This window comes from Amblyomma americanum, chromosome 9, assembly GCF_052857255.1.
Source record: "Amblyomma americanum isolate KBUSLIRL-KWMA chromosome 9, ASM5285725v1, whole genome shotgun sequence".
Taxonomy (NCBI): domain Eukaryota; kingdom Metazoa; phylum Arthropoda; class Arachnida; order Ixodida; family Ixodidae; genus Amblyomma; species Amblyomma americanum.
In genome coordinates, this window is record NC_135505.1 from 108,068,637 (window position 1) to 108,092,183 (window position 23,547).

General features: G+C 44.9%; 1 protein-coding gene, 1 long non-coding RNA gene and 3 other non-coding genes across 8 annotated transcripts; 2 read left to right on the top strand and 3 right to left on the bottom strand.

Moving 5' to 3' along the window:
• Positions 1 to 1,153: 1,153 nt before the first annotated feature.
• Positions 1,154 to 7,052, top strand: mRpL23 (mitochondrial ribosomal protein L23). Its single transcript, XM_077636795.1, has 4 exons — positions 1,154 to 2,720; positions 4,028 to 4,110; positions 5,023 to 5,096; positions 6,791 to 7,052. The coding sequence occupies exons 1-4, from the start codon at positions 2,656 to 2,658 to the stop codon at positions 6,953 to 6,955; spliced, it is 387 nt and encodes a 128-aa protein (XP_077492921.1). The 5' UTR covers positions 1,154 to 2,655; the 3' UTR covers positions 6,956 to 7,052.
• Positions 7,053 to 9,591: 2,539 nt separating this feature from the next.
• TRNAP-CGG (transfer RNA proline (anticodon CGG)) lies at positions 9,592 to 9,663 on the bottom strand. The gene has a single exon. It is a non-coding gene; the product is annotated as a tRNA-Pro (tRNA).
• A 998-nt stretch (positions 9,664 to 10,661) lies between these two features.
• TRNAP-AGG (transfer RNA proline (anticodon AGG)) lies at positions 10,662 to 10,733 on the bottom strand. Its single transcript has one exon. It is a non-coding gene; the product is annotated as a tRNA-Pro (tRNA).
• A 1,957-nt stretch (positions 10,734 to 12,690) lies between these two features.
• TRNAN-GUU (transfer RNA asparagine (anticodon GUU)) lies at positions 12,691 to 12,764 on the top strand. Its single transcript has one exon. It is a non-coding gene; the product is annotated as a tRNA-Asn (tRNA).
• Positions 12,765 to 14,344: 1,580 nt separating this feature from the next.
• On the bottom strand, positions 14,345 to 20,857 carry LOC144105316 (uncharacterized). Of its 4 annotated transcripts, none has more exons than XR_013308761.1 (3): positions 20,777 to 20,857; positions 18,575 to 18,740; positions 14,345 to 14,536 (listed from the first exon to the last, which is right to left on the bottom strand). It is a non-coding gene; the product is annotated as an uncharacterized LOC144105316 (long non-coding RNA). The 4 variants fall into 4 exon arrangements; XR_013308762.1 differs by lacking the exon at positions 20,777 to 20,857 and adding an exon at positions 20,126 to 20,366; XR_013308759.1 differs by lacking the exon at positions 20,777 to 20,857 and adding an exon at positions 19,439 to 19,555.
• Positions 20,858 to 23,547: the final 2,690 nt, after the last annotated feature.

Sequence of the window (23,547 nt, forward strand, 5' to 3'; positions counted from 1 at the left end):
GGAGTTCAGTGCATATTGGGGTGCGTTTCCAAGGGCAACGGCGGGAAGCTAGAGTCGTAGTATAGAAAGGTCAGCAAAAAGAGTAGTAGTTGAGGAAGGAAATGGCAGTTGGTGTACACCTCAACCGCGCAGTGAGGGAAGGAAGGTGGGAGCGAAACAAGCTTAGAGAGGAGAGACCGTAGTGGAGAGTTCCGGAATAATTTCGATCAGCTGGGGTATCTTTGACGTGCACTGACGTCGCACGGCACAAGGCGCGCCTTTTGCGTTCCGCCTCCATCGGTCGCGGTCGGGTTCGAACCCGGGTATGAGAAACCGGCAACTTGGTTTTGGAAGGAGAGTGCAGTAAATGTCTCATTTCTCGGTGGACACCTCAAATGCGGAAGGGTTTGAAGGAAGAAAGAGAAATACAGGTGCCTTAGTGGATGGCTTCCGTGAGGTCTTCACGGGAAAAGCGCGTAAGCGGCGAGGAGAAGATGAGAAGGTCGCGCGGTAGCAGCAGAATTCAGTAAAGGAACGCACCAGATGACGTACATGCTGCGCCCCTCGCTGCACAGCCTCTCGGGAGGGTGTACCCGGCCGAGCTATAGCTGTAACTAGCGGGTTGTGAAGTATGGCCGTCGTTTAATTCCCTAAAATGCTTCAGAAAACCTACTCAAGAGGCGAAATGCGAACGAATGAGAAAGCAGCGATTACTTCGCAATTTTTTTCATGCCTCACATGACCTACACTTTCACGTCACAGCCATCGTTCGCGCGTTGAAACAGAAACCGAAAAAGCACATGCAAGAGCTAGAGGAGAAACTTAGCGGTTTCGGGCGATTTCGTGGTGACACGTGTGTACTATTATCTCTCATGCATTATTGCAAGAAATGAAATCACCCCAGCAAAATTTCGTGTCTATATACTCTTTTAAAGTCAAGCGCTCAAAGCTGAACAAATTTCAATATTTTGATGTCTAATCACGTTGTGAGTGAGCGAGCGAGGAAATGATTAAACGTAGGAAGACTTTTGGGCTCACTGAAAAATCCGCTCGTCCAGGGCCAGGTAACTTTGGCATGCGAGGATTCATCACAGCGCTGCACGTCGATTGCTTGTTACGAAACCGAAACCTTTCTCTCTCTCGGTCCATTTTCAGGGGGCGCTTGCTGCGTCCTAAGATGTCGTCCCGCGTGTGAGTATCCGCGTTTTGCCTGCCTGGCGACAAACACTGTGTGCTTGTCGAATAAGAGCACTCATTACCTCAGAGTAATTATTTGAACAAGATAAGTCTATAGCAGTCTTGTAGACTTGTACAATTACTTCGATAGTAATATGAGATCGCTTCTGTCTACAAGTCATTGTCGGTGCTTCCGAGTTTGTCTTCACACTTTTCGGGTACCGTTAAGGTTTTCGACGCTCTGTGTAAATCCTTGCTGCGGTTATGAATGATTAGTCCCTGAAATATCGTAGTGAGGCATTAAGTTTCTATCCGATGGGCATGGTTGAAACTAGTAGCATGCAAAATCGGGTGCTGTACGATCGACGTCTAGAGACATAAATCGTACCGGAGTGCTTCTGTTTTAGTTAATGATTTGATTTCGTTATTTGCTGATCACATGTGATGTAGAAAATTGTTAAACAGAACGCGCAAAAGTGCTGAAAATTTCCGTTCGCGCAAAGTTATTCAGTCGGATGTGCGCGTAGTTTTATGATCCGATGCGGAATTTGGATCCATTTGTCTGTCAACTACACGATGACATTGAATGCATTTATTTTTTTTTCATATCTCCTCACAAGCTCCAAGAACGGAGTATAGTGTGAGGGGGGAAAACATAGGGGTAATGACTAGGAGCATGAGTATCACGTTTATTTAAAACTTACTATTAGTATTGGCCACTGAAAAGTAGGAACATCATTTATACTGTGTTTCATGACACGTTGGTAACTTGAAAAAATGGCCGTTATTTCGGTCATAAAACGAGCTGGATCACGAATATTCACGATGTGTTGCGGAAGACCATTCCAGTGAATGATAGCCTGCGGCACGGCAGATGAATTAAATGCAACAGTTCTACCAGATATGCGTTGGAAGCTTACAGGGTTGTTTAAACGGCGTGAGGTGCGGTTTGGTTGTACAAGAGGCAGCGTTGAAGAGTAGGCACTGTAGACTATCTGTAGGCTATTCTGTGAAATAGGCAGGCTAGGGCGATCAGTCTCCGTGATTGCAATTTATATGGAGATATGCACGTAAGCGTACTCTGCGCTGTAAAAGGAAGCCAAAATATTTTGTGGCTTGTATTTTGTTGCCACACACAGGGTAACTTGCCAGTATGTTTGTCAAATATTCAGGAGGAATGGCTAAGGTAAGGGAAGTTTTCGTGAGAGAAAAAAACGAACTAACATTCATACAAAATTGGCCTGCTCGACTGCAAAGCAATAACACTCATTACAGCCTTGCTGTAGGTACACTTGCGTTGTACTAGTGCCGACATATTAGGAGTCTGTTGCATCGGTAGGTGATGTTGATAAGCCATTGTAGCGGAACATGTAGAAGACATGATGCTGTTTTTGTCATGTATGCTTTGACCCATCGTTTTACAAACAATGCTTGCTAACCAGGTACCCACTGTATGTCAAGGGAAATCCGCAGCTTCGGATATTCCTCCCCAACTTCTGGATGAAGCTGGTGAAACATGATAAGCCACTCCCTCCAAATGAGATCAAGTTCATCATACCTGTCCAGTGAGTATCTCTGCCTTCTTTTGAGAGAATGCATTGGTAAAGCTCGAATGGGGGTGGAGCCATGTTTGACGGTGACGTCAGCAACTGTCGGTCATGCCAAATAAAAAAAGTTTGCAGACTTATGTCAAGGGGAAAAATTTAACTGGTAATCTGTGGGGAAATTGAGTTTTTCACCAACTTTCATGGCCTCTAACTTAACTGCCAGTAGTACAGAGGTGTTGTGTTTTTTATTTACTGTTGTTTTTTCACAGCACTGGAACATTCAGTAAACGAATTGGGGGGGAATGTGGCCTTCTTATTAGAGCACCGTGGGTGCTTGTTCTGCAAGTTCTTCAAGATAGAGCCAAAATTAATGCACAAGGTAATTACTGCAAAGTGTAATTTACAGTTGGCCAGTGACACGCCCATTGTGCTCTGGCCGGGGTGCTCACTAAGTTGGGCCTCTGTCTACCTCAGCACTCTACTCCACCTCCTCTCTGTAGATACTTTAAGCACTATTGGAAAGGACCCTTTGTTTGAGAGTAATATTTAATGTTTTACAAATTTTCATGTATCTTTGATGTTTCTGAAAGGAGAATTACACGTTTGTTTGTACACTCCCATTCTTTCCGCTTCGTGGAGGTGGTAATTGCGGGGATTGAGGCAGGCATTTGGATTTTTGCTGGCTGTAAGCACGCACCATGTGATGCGATAATGTAGGAGGAGGCAACATTGCAGGTTTAGTCAGTTCAGATTTGGTTAGTTTCACTGATTAAGCACATTAATGAGCTCAACTATAGTGTGCAATCAAAATGTGGAACAGCTTTTTTGACCTCGGTAAAACTCGGAAGAAAAAATTAACTTGCCTAACCCTGCAATTCAGCAAAAACCAAGCACACTTGCTAAGTGTCTGAGACTCGTCCATGGCAGCTCTGCTACATGCTCACGACAGTCGTTCTATATATACCGACACGACCAGGCGGCTATGACGTGGTGTCACATGGCCTTACGGCACCTCCATCGCATGTCATCTCATGGCTTCACATCATCCCATCGGATGTTCTTAAGGTCAAAGGTCAACTAAAGGTCAGGAGTGAAAGGTTCGGCGTCATAACAGCACCACATATATGGTCATACATGGTGGGCTGAAGGTCATTCAAGGTCATTGTGCTGCCTACCCAAAGGATGCTTTACCCAGCGTAGTGAAGCTTTTCGCTTCAATAAATCTGTGCCTGAAGTTGATGCCACTGTGTCTACCATGCCAATGCCCTGTGCACCGCTATTGCCTGTTGTGGCGCCGCTCTGAAGCTCACACATGTATCTTCCAGGATGACAAAGTACGATGTCAAGAACTACCTGGAAAAGATCTACAAGGTGCCTGTGGCAGATGTTACGACCAAGATTATTCAAGGTGGGGTGATGCATTTATTCGGGCTGTTTCTGATAACTCCTTCTGGCAGTTACTGCAAGTGGACACACCAAATACAGTTATAAATTATTTACTGGTTGGGCCAAATTCCACTGCATGTATACTAATATCTTGTGCATCATTCCAAACAAAAACACAACAAAAATTTGGTTCTCCAATTGGCTAAATATTGCGAGCAAATTTTCACATTTCTTGCATCTCGGATGCAACTCAAATTTTTTTACTTGAAGCAAAGGGTCAGTACTGGAGTCACTGACATAAGATATTGCGTGGGCTTTTCTTAATCTCCCACATCTCTTGTGCAGCAAATGTTGTTGCAGTTCATATTAGAGAGCAGAGAATTGACCAAAATACACTGTGCAAACTAGTGTGTGCTTTTCATCAGTCAGTCAAAGAGCTATTAAGTTTGCCTAGATTATGCTTTTCTTTCTTTGGTTCACTGAAAGTTCTGTTGCTGCCTCTGGACAGTCAACTCTTGCTACTTCAGATTCAAGGGGGTGGAGATTTGTTTGAACTGAGGAGAGCCTCTTTAATAACAGTTGATGTTGACGCTACCAAATAACTGCTTCAAATAAACTGGAACTGGAAGTTTAGAGTGAGCAAGTTGAAGTGAATGAGATTCCGTAGTATTTCCATGCCTCCTATCGTTTACAGTGGTTCGCGCAAAAAAACAAAACAAATTATGCACATTTCAGACGTAGCGGAGTCGCACACCTCTGTCATGTCATATATACGTAAGTGTCTCTTGGACCCCAAAATGTTGAAACATTCAGCAGGGAATTTCATACCTTGCAAGAAACAGCATGTCAACGCTAAAATGAAGCGGAATTTTAAGCGTGACTGTTTGCGAGCTTTCGTGTATGCCCTGTGCCACTCTGCGTTGCTTTTTTCCAGGGAAAATAAGGAAAGCTGAGGGCAAGACATATTTAGTCAAGGAAGATGACTTCCGGGTCGCATTTGTCACGCTGGTGAGTGGTCACTGTCTATAACAACAGACTGGCAGTGACAGGAAGGGTGTTCGAGTGTCACTGTAATGTTTTGTTTTGCAGTGGTTAGCAATAGATGAGGCTTCTTTGAAGGCTGCAGAGCGGTGTGTTTCGCTCGAAGTGTTATCTGACTGAGTCATCATGACCTACCAATGGATGCAGCCATTAGTACACAGTGTAGAAAATGACACCACCTGGACGCAGTGCAGACTGGCAGCAAAATTTTCTGGCTCACTGAAATGGCGCATGTGCGCAAAAAATAATAGAGAAAGTGAATGCATCCTCGTTGGCACAGCTGACAATTGGTAATTGGTTTCTTGAGGAAAGGAAATGGCGCAGTAATTGTCTCGCATCTCATTGGACACTGGAACTGTGCCGTAAGGAAAGGGAGAAAGGAGGGAGTGAAAGAAGAAAGAGGTGCTGTAGTGGAAGGCTCGGGAACAATTTTGACCACCAGGGGATCTTTAATGTGCACTGACATCGCACAGCACACGACATTTGCGTTTCGCCTCCATCAACGCTGCCGCCGCGGTCGGGTTCGAACCCGGGTACTCCGACCCAGTAGCCGAATGCCCTCACCACTGAGCCACCGTGCTGGGACCATTTTCTTTTTTGACCAATTCTGTATGCTCCTATCTTTCCTTTTGTGTCACCCATAGACTTGGTGAAATAAGGCAGTAATTAATCATTGCCATCCATCCAAGTGCACCATACAGCTTCTAGAGAAACTTTGTAGTTGAATATTTATCCTGGTCCATGGCTTGAAGCCGGTACCACAACCTAACCGGACCTGCTGCTTCACCAGAAACCTTTAACCAGATGACTTGTTGAAATTAAGCACTATGTATTTCCATTTATTTTCCTTCTTAAACCTTAGATGTACCATTTTGAATTGTATAATGGATGCACTCACATGATAAAGCACATTTTTAAGGCGAAAGCCTGAGTTGCCTTATGAGTCGGCTGGAAGTGTCCGTTTGCAGGAAGTGTTCACCTTAGCTGTCAATCAAATGACATCATCAAGACTTAAATAGATAATAAAATTAAAAATAGAACAAAATAAACATAGAAACATTAAAAATGTATGAGCATAAAGATAAAAGGCAAAATAAAATAATAAACTGCAAATAAAATAAAAATATAAAAGAATACAACGGGTACTGGCACCGTGGAAAAAACCTGCATTCTAGAAAGTTACATGCTTTCGCATTCCTTCTTGTAAGCAGACTTAAGTGCCCTCAAATTTTTTGTTTCCCAAGAGGTGAATTTTTTCTTTAGTGCCTTACCCTGAATTTTCATCAATATCTTGGCAGGAGATGCACATTCATCATGCAGATGTGCTCAGTTTTGACATATTGTTTGGTTGTCTGGGCTTCTTTCTTTCATTCATATCTTGCATCTTTTTTTTTTTCTCAGCTATTTTAGACATCGAGTTTAGATATACTATATCTTTCTAGTTTAGTCATGACACTTGTATATTGCACGACATTTGTTTGTGCATTGCCCTATTGGATGAGAAATGTCAGTATTTTATTTTGCTGTTATTTGCATACTACTGCGGTGTGTGATTTTCCTTACCTTTTTCACCTGAAAACGTTCAGCTAAGCTGTCTTTCTCTTCCTTTTTTTTCCCCTTCCTTTGCCCTTCCATTGTTTTCCACCACGCCTATGGAGCAGCCAAAAGGTGAGGAGTTCACCTTCCCTGACCTGTTCAGCAAAACCGCTGTTATGGAGAAGCAAGAGTCCATGCAGAAGCAGACGGAGCAGTCTCAACAGCTTCAGAAGACATACATCCGCCAGGATCCCCATCGGCATGGTCTGCCTTCGTGGTTTGGCATCTGACAACTTGTCAAGTCTCCATAGTGCTAATCGGTGGTTTTGTATTATAGTTTCAAGAATGCATCAGTTTTCATGTTCATTAAACGTGTCTGCAGCCTTCTTCTTGTCCCTTGTGCAGCTGTTTGTTTCACCGCAGCGGCGTCTTGGAAAGTGATGCGTGCAATATTTTAGAGGTACGTTTATACAAACATCTTCAGTGTAGTCAGCACATTAATGCTGCTGACGACAGCAAGTACACCGCTTGTTTTTAATGCGAAAGCATTTCTTGGCTCATGAGTGGCGTCACTGGAAGCTGTGGACAGGCGCTGTGGACGGAAGTTGTGGACAGAGCGTGTCCGCACAAACTGAATAAAAGTGCAGCCATAGCGCCTACATGCATCACCCACTGAAACCCTTCCTTGCGATGTGCAGCGCTGGTACAGCAGATGGCGCGCGCATAGGCGAGATGGTGGATGCATATGAGGGAGGAAGGACGCACAGTAAGCGAAATGGTTTTGCATTACTGCGCCTAAGCGGACTTAAGTGCATCCCTGGAATTTTTCCTCTTCCTACTAGTCCCATTGAATCTACTCATTGCATCAGCTCTGTAATGAGGCTGTATAGCTGTACGCCACATTTGATAAGGAATTAATTGCTGGCAGCTTGATCTGTGCACATTTGCTCGATTTGTTTTCAAGCTTGAAGTGGTCAGAAACAATGTTCTGTACATTTCAAGTAGTGGAAGCTACGAGAGCAAATGGAACTCTGAAGGAAAGCTGCAGATTTGTCCATTCTTCAAAACTCTCGTTGCAGGTTCCAAATGGCAGATTTGAACCAGTCGCCTGGGGAGCAGAAACTTGATTTTAATGTGTTCAGCGGTTCGGTCCAAAGGAGTAAGGGTGTTTCAGCTCTAATATAAATGCATAGTGGAAATCAAATACAAACTCAGCTAAGTGCCAGTTTGTGGTGCCTATGGGCATTCATGCTGAGGCATGCTCTCACTGACTGGGTAGCTCAGTGGTTTTGTATTCTGCATTTTTGCGTACTTAAGTTCTCATCCTAGTGCTCAAGGTGTTTTGCCCAACTCTGTAATCAGACACTTCACGGTTTGCATGGATATCAATTGCTAAGACACCCCGAAAGCCGTTAGTGGCTTACTGAGATTGATGTGGGGATGTTACGGAAATGCATATTTTAGACATGCTTAGCAGTGAGCTGCTGTCTTGTGTAGGGAAACGCTCAGTCCGAGGGAACAGCAACTATGTGACGCATGACAAATTAACTACCATGGAGGATGGAAAAGGCTGGCACTGGACTTACTGCATTAACAATAATGCAATGCGGGTAAATTGCATACCGTAGCGCATACTTTAGTGCATACTGAATTGTGAGTAGTCCAACAGACGACATGAAAAGGAACCAGACACCACTAGCACTAATGGGGCTAGATGCTAACTAGTAAAGAAAATAAAAAAAGTTGTTCTTTCACAAACTCGCAAAGGTCCACATAGCCTGTTCTAGCATACAGTGAGAACTGACCAGCCTATTTTCTGGTCTCGGGGGGTGTCCAGAATGTTCGAAAAGCCACACAGAGTTCATTGCGCTAACTGAAGTGGCCTGAATACTTCTCACAAAAGCTGTAGATAAGACATCCGTTACTACTATATTATGGCATGTAGCATGTCCCACACTACTGAATTCTAGGATCTATTTTTACACTGCACTGGTTTATGCTTAGAGGGCCCTTCATTTTTGGGTTTTTTTTTTCTGCAATTTGGCATGGGGGGTGGTGGAATTTTGTGATATTTTTCGAGTGTAATTCTTGGTGAACATCGGGTTATTCAAAAAAACCTTCTGTAGTTCGGTCTTTTTCGAATCATTTTTTGCTGAACACACCGGTTTCCTATCACAGTTTGTTTTTCTGCTAAACGTAAAATGCCCTATTTTTGCTCATTATTTTATAAACATGGAAATCGTGGGTTGTTCTTAATGTATTGGAAATAGTGCATCGTGTACATTACCGGTCTCCTATGGAGCATTCCCTCATCTGAGCAAGACTGTGGCCAGCCTTTATTTGTACAGTGCAGTAACATTCAGCATCATAGCAGCAATTTTAAACATGCAAGATCCTTTGATTATGGTGTCATCATGGTGGGTAACACTTCACACAGAGACTCCAATAAGATGTCTTGACAGTAGCCATGTTTTGGCATGTCGCTTCTAAATCGCCCCTTTAGAACTTATCCTCAAATTCATCAGCCTCATGAAAACGAGCGTTCAGAGAGGTTTAAGACACCTAGTTGACCAAAGCCGCTTCAACGGAATATGCACTAGGGACAAATTTGTAGTGTCCTCAGCTTTGTGAATTGGAAAACCAACATCATCTTGAAGATTCGTTTTCGAGGATAAATTAGGTTTAAACCGATTTTTAAGATGCATGTTTGGGTAGCAAGAGTCGGGGTAAATAATGTTTTACCTTGAAACGAAGGGCCCTATTTATACTGAAATAGTTTGCCGAGATTCAAGGTCTTTTTGTAGGGGGAGAGGAGAAATGCTGGCACGATGGCGGTACTATTGAGCAGGGGTGTGAATTAAAAATAAAAAATAAAAAATGTTTTGTTTGGATGAATGTGGAAAAATTGTGGAATGTGGAAAAATTTGGGCTCGTCCGGGATTTGAACCCGGGACCTCTCGCACCCGAAGCGAGAATCATACCCCTAGACCAACGAGCCGACTTGGCAACGTGACCTTCACTGAAATTTCCAATACTGCGCACCCCTCACCTCATAACGCGTTTTTTTCTTCTTATTTATCAGGTTGTGTGTGCGTTTGAGCGGGCTTGGGGCGCTCAAAATTTTGCAGTTTTGATAAAAATCCACTGTCCGCTCATCACTATTGTGAAAGCGTCACTGTGTAGAAGTACTGCAGAAAATAACACGAGGAAAATATTGTGCGCGTTTCCACCTGAATGCACAGATTGCACATTTCATGATTATTTTTTAATGTTCTATTGCAGCGGCCTCATTACAGCCCGGGGTAATGGAATACGATCAGGCCGCCGCAACTGTGGTTTTGTCATACTCGCCGTGCAACGTGTAATCAACAGGCGTGTTTACTGACCACACCGGGAGCACTGTTTCGTCTCGTACTTCATTTACAGTGTTCAAGAGCGTTCTTTCCTGAAAGCAGACGACGCAGCGCTCGCAGCCATGGATTGGTTAGGGTTGGCTGCTGCTAGCTTTGTCCGCAGCCTGCTTCACTGCTCCGTGCCTGATTTCGGTATTAAAACATTTCATCTTTTGAAGACGCTAGTTCTGAACAGATAGTTTTGCACCGCTGTTTTAGGCGAAACGATTTCAATTTTGAGGCCAGTAGAAACAAATTGATATGTTTGACAATTCGTAGGATTGTGAAACCAATACGAAACAGCAGAACATAATCAGATCATTCTTGCGTAAACGCCAGTGTAGACTGGTCTGAAAAGGAGGTCGAAAAGCGCGGATCATGCTAACTACTAACGAAAACATATCAGCCCTCTGTGGAAAAAAAAAAGCACAAAGAACGCTGCCTGTAAATTTTTTACCAGTAAGCACACACCTTCAAGGTGAGCTGCTTTTTTAATGCATGCTGCCTTGAGCAGCGGAGGAGATACGCATCACTCCCCTGTATCTGAATTGCGGGTCTTGAATATTAAGAAAAAAAAATTTATATAACTGAAAAGAAAAACATTGGGCTCGTCCGGGATTTGAACCCGGGACCTCTCGCACCCTAAGCGAGAATCATACCCCTAGACCAACGAGCCACGCTGACGTGCTTTCGATAGACCAATTCTTAAAATTAGTTGTGACTACGGCTGTCAGTTGCAGGCGCGAAATTTTAATTTTTATTCGGTGCTCGCAATTTCATGAGAACCCCGTAAACATGACAGTAAAACTGTGAATCCTGTAACCATAACAGCAAGACTAATCAGACGAATTGCCAACAAAAGGACGGGAGTGAAGGAGGGATAACTCTGCAGATTAGTACAAGCATTCCTACTGAGCAAGCTTGTCTACGCACTCCCATACCTAAAACAGCCAAAGTAGAGCCTATAATTAGACACGCATACAAGGTACCATATGCCTTCAATTGGCCACAAAGCTTTCGCTTATTCGCATTGTCATACACCCCCTTAATGTCTAAAAATGCTATCCACAGAGGCCTCCAACTTGCCTCAACTGAGTTACAACGAATAAATTGTTCTCCAACTGTCTAGCCCTTCAGAAACCGTTCTGCAGCTCCTCACGCTCTGCCCATTCTTCCACTCTCATTATCACCATCTGCATTGCTAGCCTGTATATAACTGATGTGACCATAATTGCTCGGTAGGATTTAATGTTGTCCTTGGTTTCCCTTGCCTTTGTACATTAGTCTCATCCTAGCTGCTCACGTTCCAGTCTTTTGGAATGTCTCCTCCCCCTACTAGTTTTTCAATGGTCTGCTGTAATTTCAATTTGCTTTTTTGGCCTAGTATAGTAATTAATCTATAGGTATGCGGTTTTGCCCTGTTGCTGTCCCGGTGGGAAGCTTGCTTTCTATTCTGTGCCATTCCCCTGCTGTCGTCTCCCTAAGCTCTTCCTCCCCTGTCCCACTGCCATTCTGCTCTCAGTATAGTCCGTTTGCCTCGGGCTCTGCAAATGCTGTTTCGATTGTTTGTCCGATAAATTCTTGCATCCTCTCCCTCTCCTTTTTTCCCCTCCTGTGTGGTCAGTGTGCTTTGGATGCCCTCTGTCCTCTTCCATTGTAGCTTAATGTGCTCCCAAAACCAGCATTTCTTTATTTATCTCCGCCATCTACTGGACTCCTGCCTTTCCTATTTTGGCTTGAATTAATGTCTCTGCCTCCATTTTGCTCTCAAGGTATTCATTCCATTTTGAATCCACCTCGGCTGGTGTGGCCCCCCTTTTCTTTGCTAATCCATGTTCCCTAGATGCCCCTTGTCGTCGCGTTATGGGTGCCTTCAGTTCCTGTCCCACCAGCTTTTTGGTGCCTTCTCTACCTTCTTCTCTTTTTGCCTTGGGCCTTCCCTAGCTCCCTTTGAAAAACCCCCACTAGGGCCTCCTATGTCCACTCCCTATTCGGCTGCATGGATACTATGTCTTCAATGTGTTTCGACACTTCCTGTAGCTGTGCATCAGTGACATTAATTTCCCTCCCTCGAGTTCCTATTGCAGGTATTGCGCTACCAAATGTAATTTTAATTCTTCTGTGGTCGCTTCCCAGGCTTTTCATACCTTCTTCGTCAATTTCCATGCCTCTTAATCTATCATACCGTTTGTGTGACATTAGGCGATAGTTGAGTGAGAGTTATTTCTTACCCGTTACTTTCCCTTCGCATTTTATTTCCGTATTAACCATTACTACATCATGGGCATTGCAGAATTCTCCTAACATCTTCCCCGTTGCATCTGTAGCTCCGTCAAAGTATTCCAAGTGAGCATTCATATTGCCCAAGATGATTATTTCCTGATGCGAGCATTTCTGACCGCTCCACCAGAGCAGTTGCTTTACCAACTGAGCTAATCGGAACATCAAGCTTATGGTAGGGCGAGAGCTTTCCTTTGTAGCCATATGTCTGCGCTCGTGTGGATGTCACTGAGTGATTACTCCATTATTACAAATCTACTTCACCTTGGGGGATTCCCCTAAAACATTTGACCAACACTGATCCCACTTCGAGTTATTAATCCATTCACTCTCTCCCTACCATAAGCTTGCCGTTCCGGTTAGCCCAGTTGGTAGGGTGACTGCTCCGTTGAAGCGGTGGTCCCGGGTTCAAACCCCGGACCAGAACAAATTTTTCTTTAACTACGAAGTTTCTGAGGAAGCTGTATAGCTTTCCTTTGCAGCCTGTAGCTGCGCTCGGGTGGATGTCAATGAGTAATTACTCCCTTATTACAAATCTACTCCACCTTGGGGGATTCCCCTAAAACATTTGACCGACATGTAAGGTGCATTTAGGTCACGTCAGGCATGAAAAAAACGTGCAATAGCTGCAGATATGAAGTTTCACTTAGAGTCACGTTTGGCTCCACTGCAATGCTTAAGCCAGCCTGTTTCACAAGCTGGATAGACCAGAAATGATGTATGAGAAGTTAGTTTTTTTTTTTTCATCCCTGACATGACCTAAACCCATCTTGCACGTCGCAGCCATAATTTCATTTAAGCCGGAACCAAAACAGCATCAAAAAGAAATCTGTTATAAATTATTTCGTGATTGTAGGGGAATACCATGTGGTGACTCATATATAATAATATTTAATACATCATTTCAAAGAAGAAAACCTGCAAGCAAAAACTTATCTATACCTCTTTACACTAAACTCCATATGCACATCACCAGATGAGCAACAAGGCTGTTTTCTCTGTGCAACAATTGCACAGTTCATGATAATGCAAATTTTTGAAGAGCAGCGCATAAATATTTATGCATTGCTGATGCAGTACAGACTTCATAACAAAAGGCTGGAACAGTACCTCATAGGTCATAAGAGTTTGCCATGCTGCTGTTCTAAATGGCTGTTGCTGTGAATGCAGACACCCATTTTACCATCCACTCAATGAAATGCCGTCTGCTTCTTTCTGCCCATTCTACGAACAGCCATTTACCACCAGCACTACAGCAACATAGTGTTATGCAGTAAGCATGTATCCATATTTCATAATCATTGTTAAACCTTCTGAGCACTGCTATGTAATCATTGCCACTGGTCAGTATTTTGGTTTATCTCAACATTTACTAGCGCAAACTGTCACCTGAACCATTACATCAGATCTGCTTAGGTGGCACTCAGTTGACATCACATGAACATGAAAATCAAATTTGGACAAAGGGACAACTAGACATGCCTATTTTGTGCACTCCTGTCCTATCTCAATTCAGAGGCCATCAGTTAATTATCCCATTTGAGTGTATGTACTTCCATTTATGTGGATGCTGAGGAGCATGGTTTAACAATCTACAATGCATTGACTGTCTTTATTAGGATAAGATACATTAAATTATTCACGATAGCTAACACATATCTTGATAAAGTGCTTGGTTTTGGACTGTTCTTGAGGGGTTTAACATCCCAAAGCAACTCTGGCTACGAGGGATGCCACAGTGGAGGGCTCCGGGAAATTTAGACCACCTGGAGCTCTTTTAACGTGCATTGACATCACACAGTACACGGGCCTCCAACCTCTATCAAAATGTGACCACCGTGGCAGGGATCGAACTCTCGTCCTTCGTGTCAGCAGCCAAGCACCATAACCACTGAGAGGCTTTCTTAATTTGTTCACTGCACGGTAGACCGTGCTACTCATAAATTCGAAAATCTCTGGAAGCACGTACCTACAAAGAGATTGGAAGACAACACAACTGCATGAACAAAATAAATGTAATAGCTTTATTGCAGTGCTAGAACAGGCGAATTGCAATATAGTAGAACCTAAAGTAAATTGAAGGCACAGTATATATATTGTCATCTTTCAAGTATTTCAGTAACTGACGCTAATGACGTCATCAATGGAATCATGGAAGGCCAGCATTGTTGTCTTCAGATCTCTTTGGCTCTTTGTCCTCTGAAATGCATCACAATGCCACAAATTAGAGCAGTAATCTCTTTTAGCTCTGCACACACTTGTCTCTTACTTCATACCACATAATAGTGTTATGTGTCACCCAGCAAAGTTGATCAGAACCTGTGTGCATCAAGTTGCATCCACAGCAACTTTGTTGATTCCTAGCGACATGCAACCATCGACCTGGGTGAGAAGAAAACATGTACGGGTGAAGAATGTGACAAGGCAGTGAAACCTCCTTAGGTCCGCAATTGCAAGCTGCACTCCTACTAAGCACCCTTGGCATTGTAAGACACACCGTGTCTGGAGATGTGTCCATTTAATCAAACCTATAGTGACTTTTAAACTCAGGTGCTTAGTTAGAGCCTCCCAATCCGCAACCTGGGAGACGCACTCCATAGCAGCTAGGGTCTGCCCAGATAAGAAGTGGTCTGGCTCAGCCAGATGCAGCAAAACCAATGCACTGCAGTTGCAGTGTGCAAGACACTGTGCTGAGAGAAAAATATACTTACCTGCAGCACATGTGGTGAGCATAGAGGTGTCTCCCACAGTCTAACGCACACAGCACCTAACTGGTACCACACAGCTGAACACTTCTTATGTTATGTCTATGAGTGTACAGGTGAACTAGTCAAGGAGATGTAATGACCAGAAGAGGATGCCGTAGGGTCCATCACATCTTTCAAAAGTAGTGTCGTGGAGAAGTAATTAAAACAGCAGCCTCGATACTGCTGTTGAGAATTTGTCTTTTTCGTGCTCGTCTCCTGAAGCTTGGCTTGCTTCGAAAAACCTGAACCTCAGCTCGACAGACTTGGTTTCTCAGTAGAATGAAATCTTTAAATTTTTTTGTTTGCTGGGTGCCTTGATGTGTGGAACATTTATTGCTTTGCATTGTCTTCACAGGTCTTGAGTACAGGGTCCAAAAGCTTGCAGACCTCGTAGTGCATTTCCTGAGAAATTTTTTCCTCTGCTATTACTCTTTGATCACTTCCATCTTCGCCAAGACATACTGAGTTTGCCACGCTCATGGAGGCTTCTGTTATTTTAACACTTTCTAAGATGACAAAATTTGCTGAATGTGATGACACTGCTTCAGTAGTTTTCAAAATCTACTGATCTCTTCTTTCAGGTGTGCTAGTGATGACCACACAAAGAATGCACATGTTTGAAGACCGCCAAACACATTTGGTGCATTTCAGAGGTGAGCAGGCACCACCTGTCAATTTTGAGACTGTTTGCAAGGCCTTTTGTGGATTAGGATTTCACAGTCCATGGTCCTTCTTCATCCCTCTTGGCAGATGCAGTAATTGCCACTGCAGATATGTGGTTCTTCTCGATCCAGCTCATCGTGCTGGTTTTCTTTTCTTTCACAATGTGGGCTACCCTCTCCATCAAAGAGTTTTGTGTCGTGTCCATCAGTGCAGAGATGAGCTTGTAACATGGTGATTCCTTTTACCTTCCAAGAAACTATGCCTTAAAGTCCTGTGCATTCTTTCAACATGCATGTTTGCGTTGATGCCGAGCCCTGTTAAGAAACTGTAGGCCCACACCCCTGGTAGTGAGCATAGTTTCCTCTAAAGCACTGATTAAACTCCTGAAGCCTGGGGTCCATGTTGGCCAGAGATGACTTGAGAAGCTTAGCCACCTCATTCTTGTCAATGCCCTCTAGCAGGTCATGAACAGCACAGTAAATATCTGCTGCGAGTTCTTTTCCTTTTATCATCGCAATAATTCTTCACTTGAGGTGGGCCCTTGACTGTTGGCCAGGCCTTCAAGTATTCAGATGCTTGGTTTTATGAGGTTTAACGCTCCAAAGCAACTCAGGCTATGAGGGATGCCGTAGCGGAGTGCTCCAGATAATTTTGACCACTTGGGATTCTTTAATGTGTACTGACATCACAGAGTACACGGACCTCCACCATTTCGCTTCCATCGAACCTGCATCTTTCGAAGTATTCAGATGCATCAGGTGACATGGAAGTTCTAGTGAGAGGGCTCCTGTGGAGGACTTCATGGATTCAAAGAATGCTGCCAAGGTTCTCTCATGAATTGTTCTGCAGATGAAGCAGGCCATAGGCAATACTGCTCCATACCCCTCCACCACCAAAAGAGTAACCAACTCAAATTCGTGCCCTACTGTTCTAAGTGCGGAGTCAACACACACTGTTCATGACCCCGATACCTTCAGCAGCTCTTCCTGGGACGCCGTAATTAAGGCAATAGCAAAGTGGACCCTATAATTTAGAAGCAATTTTTAAAAATCGCTGCTCGCAGTAGCTCGCAACCGATTACGGCGACATACTTCACTGCGTGTCCCCTACCCCGATGACGTCAGTGAGCAGACGGGACAAGCTTGAAGGCTGGCTCTTCTGCCCACTGACGTTACTGGGATAGGGGACATGCCGTGAGATGTGTCGTCCTAATTGGTTGCGAGCTACTGCGAGCAGCAATTTTTAAAAATTATTTCTAAATTATAGGGTCCACGAAGAGCTTTCAAATTTGACTCGAATACCCACAAAGACCACTTCTATCTGTCACACTAAAACATGCCCATGAAAATCATTTCAGGGTCCCTTTAACCTCTGTACCATTGCACAAGGAGTGGGACTCACAGGGACATAAGTATGTAAAGTTGACAATGACCTTTAATTAACTCGTTAACACTCACACCATATCCTTAGGGCAGAGCTTAAGTGTCCATCCAATTTTTTTCAATACTGTCTTCATGGGCACTCACTTCGAAAGGTCATCAACAATGCTCGCCCTTTCCCGGTCAGTGAAAAGGTCTCCTCGATTTGGCTGCACTTTCTGCACCAGTTCAGGAGGTGCAGCATGTTTGCACTCGATTTGACAGTGCAGCTAGTGCCACCTGCACTTCGGCACTCAATCTGACTTCGTGCTGCACGAGTTCTTCTGCACTAGCTTCCAGGAGAGTTCTTATGCAAGCAGTGCAAGGCGTTTGGTGTGCTCCGTAGCAGACGGCCACATGGCCAAGGGGCATTGAGACAGCAGTGTATTCGTGCTAGATGCAGCATCTGCGCCATGCCCTCACCAAAGAGCTGAAAAGACTGTGCGCGTGCATGCCTGTGTATGCGCATGTAAGTGACTGCTTCTCAGGTGCACTGCGTATGGGCTCTCATCTTTCTGTCCAGCCTTGAAAGTTGCTTTACGTTATTTCTGTTTTGTGTGCAAATATTATTATTACACCCAGCACGATAGAGCATTTGTAGAAGAGGCAGATTGTGAGATGTTTAATATTTGGATGATTGCAACATTTGTGATGACTCGCTGCGACATCATCCGCACGTGACTGTCTTCGAGGTCACCGTCAGCCGACACCTTTTCCTGCTAGTCAGTCTCTGATAGTCACTCTACCACACCGTCTATCGACAGTGAACACGAGTTGTTGAGTTCAAATAAATCGAAGTTATTAGGCAACCCTTTCCTGCTGCAATTGGCAGACAACTGCAGATTTGGATAGAACGGCAACAGCCTGAGCCACCCGTATAAACTGTCAAAGGTCGATTCGAGCAACAGTCTGAACAACTTCTTGAATTCCAAAATTGTTGCCTCTCTCAAGTACCTGTTGACTCGGTGATGGTCAACCTGCGCCACTATGCACAATGCAAGAGAAAGGATGGTGGCAAATTTTTCATCACTTTTGAAATAAACAAATTTAATGGCCGCTCCACGAGATGCACCTCTTCGAACAAATGCACAGTGCTGAATACAACTAGCACAACCCCCGCATATGTCAAACGACGTGACAAACACCAACACATGTCTGCAGCAGACAAACATTTCTGCACTTTTGCACTCGATTTGGCCACTGCACCGGGAATACTAGTGTCAGGCTACACTCGCGCCGCACGAACTGGCGCTGCACTAGCATGGCACTTTTGTGAACTAGTGCGAAAAGTGCAGCCAAATGAGGAGACCTATACTCAGGTGTGCAATGTTGGTATCGTGCCCATAATGTGCACTCTGGTATAAGACCTTGACCTCTTGTCATGATCATAAAAGAGAAGCATGTCTTACCACACTTGCAGCTTCCTTGACGTTACATCGCAAGAGTCTTGTTGCCTGGGCTTGGTCTAGCCACTCCTGACAGTTGTAGAACGTCCTTGCACTTCTATTGGGAAGCCTTTTTTAATGAGCTTGCACACCTGGATCTCTTCCTCCTGTGCTTTCCATTCATGGAACTCTGTAAATTGTGCAGAAAATATACTATATGAAATATTATGCACACGGGTGTTAAAATTGAAAGCACTCAATATGAATGACAAATGAAAAATGCATGGCTGTTAGAAAAACATTAAGCATTATGTGCACTGTAATTTCCGTTACAGTGTCCCCACTTGTACATGCTTCAAAGTTGAAACTTCGCACCTTGCAGAATATACAGCACATGTTTTTTTTTTTTTTTTTTCAATATTGCTCAGTATATCTTCAAATGCCCAATGCATTTCAATTTCAATCGCAAACGTTTGTGATACATTGAGCTGTGCTTTTGTTACCGTCACCTGAATAAATATTTGAATGCGTTTGGTAGCTGCCTAAATAACAACCACTTTCACATATAGAAGTGTGCAATTAGGTCACAGAATGCAATATGTTATAGTCATTGGCTTGCGGACATGTGCACCTGAAGATACTGAAGGCATGAGCGTTCCTTAGAGACATAACCTTTTTTTTTCCTCTTACAGTTTGAAGTTTATTTTCATTTCAAAAAGAAATGAGGGACCCGAGACAAAAAGTGAAGGTTAATTCACTTGACAGTCCATATCATATATGATCTGCAGCGCTATAGCATATGGATTTTTGATGCGCCGATTGTATCTACCGGATGCGGACAGTTTACCAGAAATATTGGCAATTCTTCCAGAGCTTAGATACGTTCACCTCTGCAAGAGTGACGAGCCACAAGCAAACATTTCCGTGCTTCGATTTTCAAAAAGACGACTTGATTGCGCCGGACAAGCAACTCTGGCTCCCGATTATAACCGGGGTTGTCCGCAGCACTATAACAACGAACATGTGCCTCTAGATGGCGCAAGTAAGCTTTTTCGAGTGCAGCTGTCATATTATAAGAGCTTCTCGAAATCGACTCAAACAATTAGGGCACCTAATTCTGTCGAAAGGAAATCCGCGCAAAACGGAAACAGGACGCGAGGACGCAGAAGCTCGATCAAAGAAGGCACATCACCGGCTTCACAGTTAAGCATCTGTACAGATTTAATTACAGTCCGCTCTAAAGGAGTTCGCAAGGTATTACGCTCGGATCGAGGCCGCGGCTTCCCATTGCGTGATCACCGTTTTCTACCGCTTGTTGGGCCAGCTAGCAAACCGATCATAAATATGCACGCAACGGACCTGCAGTGGCGAACGATTCCGCGGAATATTTGTGCGCAGGTTAGTGAAACGAGCAGCTTTGTTTTCTAGCACGACAGCCCAATCAAAAACCTGTATATGGCGTCAGTTCACTGTAGCCAAAGTACGCGTCCATCATATCGAACACGTACTGTCGTCCTCTAGAAACCCTTTGTTTCGAATATCTCCCACAAAACGTCATGCTAAACAGGTACGGACCGGCAATTGAAACTCCCGTGCTAAATGTCAGTGCTAACTAAACAAAATAGGGGGTTTGCCAAGCATTCTCCAGAACCGTCTACATGCATGCAGTTCCACGCGAAGTCGATCCACACTTGTCTGTCGGCGCACCGTCACCGGAGTGCACGTATGTAGTACATACGTCATGCACATTCTCTTATACTGCACATCTCCAACCAAGAGTTAAAATTTTTGGTTGGAGAAGTGCAGTTTATTATAAGTCTTCAAACCCAACCAGACAGGCAAATCTGTCAAAATGTTTAGTTTTCATGCACATTCCCGTGGAACTCGGATAGCGTTTAACCTCATATCTTTAAAAGCTGTACCGTACGCCAAGTGGCGGTTGTCATAAATGCACAACAGAGTCCGCCGTTCGAGCGCGCTCTACACAAGCCACGAAAGGAGCACAGCGCAGAGCACGGATAAATATGAAATACGAGAAGCTCGAAGAAAGAAACTACAAATTCGCCCGTTGCGCACATACATGCATACAGTATTGTGCGTTTTTATCGCTGACACATTCAATAATTTCCCCGCCTCAAGCGCTGGCTCATTTGCGGTGAAACTGCACACAGAGCTTGCGTATTATGGTAACTTTTGTATCGTAGCAAGTTTGACAATGGTACTTACTTAGTTCAGGCGCACATGATGCGAAAACGTAAGCGTCTACGAGAGATCGGCGAGCCAAAACCCGCAGACGACGCTTTTTCGCTGAGAACCGGCAGTAGCGCCATCTGTTTTCGGCAGCGGAAAGCGTCCCGACTAGGCCGCCGAGGCGAGCATTGCAAACAATATTCTTTAAAAGGTAAAGCCTCGTTAAATCATTTGTTCTGATATTTTTCCGCTTAATTAGTCGAAAATGTTGTAAGCGCTTCAGTAGAAGCAGACGAAACGACAGGAACGGCATATTCAAACGGCCCGCGCTCCTTGCAACGCTCTCCTCGACGGCCTTGACATGACGCTTTGCGCTACCGCAAACAGATGGCGCCACCGCCGCCCTTCAGCGAAAAAGCGTCGTCTGCGGGTTTTGGTTGCCGATCGCTACGTAGACGATTATGTTTTCGCATCATGCACGGCTCAACTAAGAAAGTACCGTTGTCAAACTTCCTACGATACAAAAGTTACCATAATACGCAAGCTCTGTGTGCAGTTTCACCGCAAACGAACCAGCGGTTGAGGCGGGGAAATTTTTGAAAGTGTCAGCGATAAAAACGCACAGTACTGTATATGCGCGCAACGGACTAACTTGTACTGCATTCGCACAAACTTGCTCAAGAACGAAAAAGCTCCCCCAGCCCCGACCCAAGAAAAAAAAAAAAAGGAGACATTGAGAGACGTCACAGCGGCAGACTGCTTTCAAATTCATGCACGATATAGAAATAATTAACTTTGTCGTTCCAAAGGGAAGATGCAGACTTCCGGCACGGAACTGCATGGTGTACTACGCAGCAGTGACGAACCAAATTTTCCAGCGTTGCAGCCCGCTGCTGCATTGATCGCACTTACGGAATGCTCCTTCCGCCCCCAACTCATGGGCATTTCTAATATGCTACAGCATGTTCTTCCGCTTAGTGAAGACCTTGTAGCAGACGCTGAAACGTCTATAATGATGAGGATCAGGTTGATGCCGACCTTCCTTGGGACACCGAAGCACGCAGCGAGAGCGGTGCGCGCGCGCGCGGAATGTGGGGAATCCGCCTTTTTCACGACGCGACTGCGCCCATCCCCTGGCGGCGGTGTCGCGAAACATATTGGAAGGGTCGCGCGCTTCCTCGATACCGGCCGTGGGAGTGTAAACAAACCGGCTTCCTACGCGGGGTGCGTTGCTGCAGGCGTCGGGCGTTCAGCGCGACGCATTTGGCGATACCTACGAAATGTGTTGCATACGGCTGCAAAGCCCAATATGTAAAGGGAAGCAAACTCGGATTTTTTCGCTTCCAGGGACAGCCTTCGACGCGAATCGTGGATAAAAGCAGTTCGCCGGCTCGACGATCGTGGCCGCCCTTGGGCACCGTCAAGCACGTCAAGACAGTGCGGGAATCACTTTGTGACAGGTACGGACGAGGTACTGGGTTTAAATGCGTGTGCAGTCTATCACGAAGTGTTTTATTCATGGGCGGGAAGGCCTCGAATGTCACCGCGGCACTCAAACTTCGTTCCGACGCTTTTTGCTTTCTCAAGCAAGAAGGCCAAATGGGCAAGTGCTGTGAGCCGCTTTCAACGCGCGATGGAGCGGGCAACGAAAAAGAAGCTACGAGAGCATTCACGCATGGTGCTAAAATTTTGTCATAATCTCCTATGGATATTTTCTTGTTTATGCCACTACACCCTGACCAATCCCCCGCTGTGGGTATGTGCCATGTATTAACAGGCAGAAGAAGGTGCGTTATGCGTGTGTTCGAATCATATCCGTGATGGAGAGCTCTGCGTGGTATCTCCGGAATGGATCAATGTGCGCCTCTCACGCTCGTCTTTATGGACGCGCATGCTTGTTTAACCTATGCAGCGGTGTGTTGTGGGAAAATACAGTGAAATGCTAGCAGAGCTGCTTTGTTGCGAGAACGCTTGTGCTTTTATAGCTCGTGTAGCTATTCGGCAGCGCTTGAGCACAACGATTGCTTGTGAAAACTGTTGTCCCCAGTCGTTTTCTGTACTACGGCGCGCACGATGTAGTATCCACCTTTCATGAATGGCAGGCATATACAGCGGAAAACGCCAACATCACTGATCGGGGATATTTCATTGAACATTATGTTCCGAATGTAGCCTTCATCTCTGAAGCGGCGGCCCTTGCTCAGCTGGTGTTCGCATCGCATGCCGGATGATCGGAGATACTGAAGAATTTGCTCTTCGGTGGGCACTGCAGCCTGCCTCGGACTTCGCACCCAGCCATCAGACAACCCTAGAAATCCTTCAGGTACCAGGTGCTGCCCAGGACACGCCATCGTTGACATATTCCAACAAAACGTGCTCCGCAGCGGCACTCAGTCCGGCCGGGTTGGGCGCGCAGTACCCTACCAGTGAGCTTCCAGCGTTGTACGCCAGGTGGCAGCACAGGAAAATGAAAAAGGCGGATTAAAAAAAATGTAAGGAAAACGTGCTCGTCCATCGCCTCCATAGGAAGATGCCTGCCGTGTGCGCCAAAAACCTGCTGCCCTTACCTTTATCTTTTTTCTCCTTTCCACTTGAGATAGTAGCTAGCGATCCTTCTGGCGGCCACTTGCAACATATGTGCGCATGCGCACATCATCGCGCGGTCGTGGCGCGCCCGCGCCGTAGCAGACGACGTCTCTGCGCCAGACAGCACCTTCCGCGCGCTTTCTACTGTTTAAGCAAACGAAAACAAAAGCGATACGTGCAAAAAACTAAAATTTCATTGCAAGTGGCCAGAACACAACGAC

What these genes read in the sequence shown, in the direction of transcription:
- mRpL23 (XM_077636795.1), top strand. Translation starts at nt 2,656, where the DNA reads ATGAAGCTGGTGAAACATGATAAGCCACTCCCTCCAAATGAGATCAAG. An exon ending in AAGTTCATCATACCTGTCCA is followed by an intron (nt 2,721 to 4,027) that starts GTGAGTATCTCT and finishes TGTATCTTCCAG; the next exon opens with GATGACAAAGTACGATGTCA. An exon ending in TACGACCAAGATTATTCAAG is followed by an intron (nt 4,111 to 5,022) that starts GTGGGGTGATGC and finishes GCTTTTTTCCAG; the next exon opens with GGAAAATAAGGAAAGCTGAG.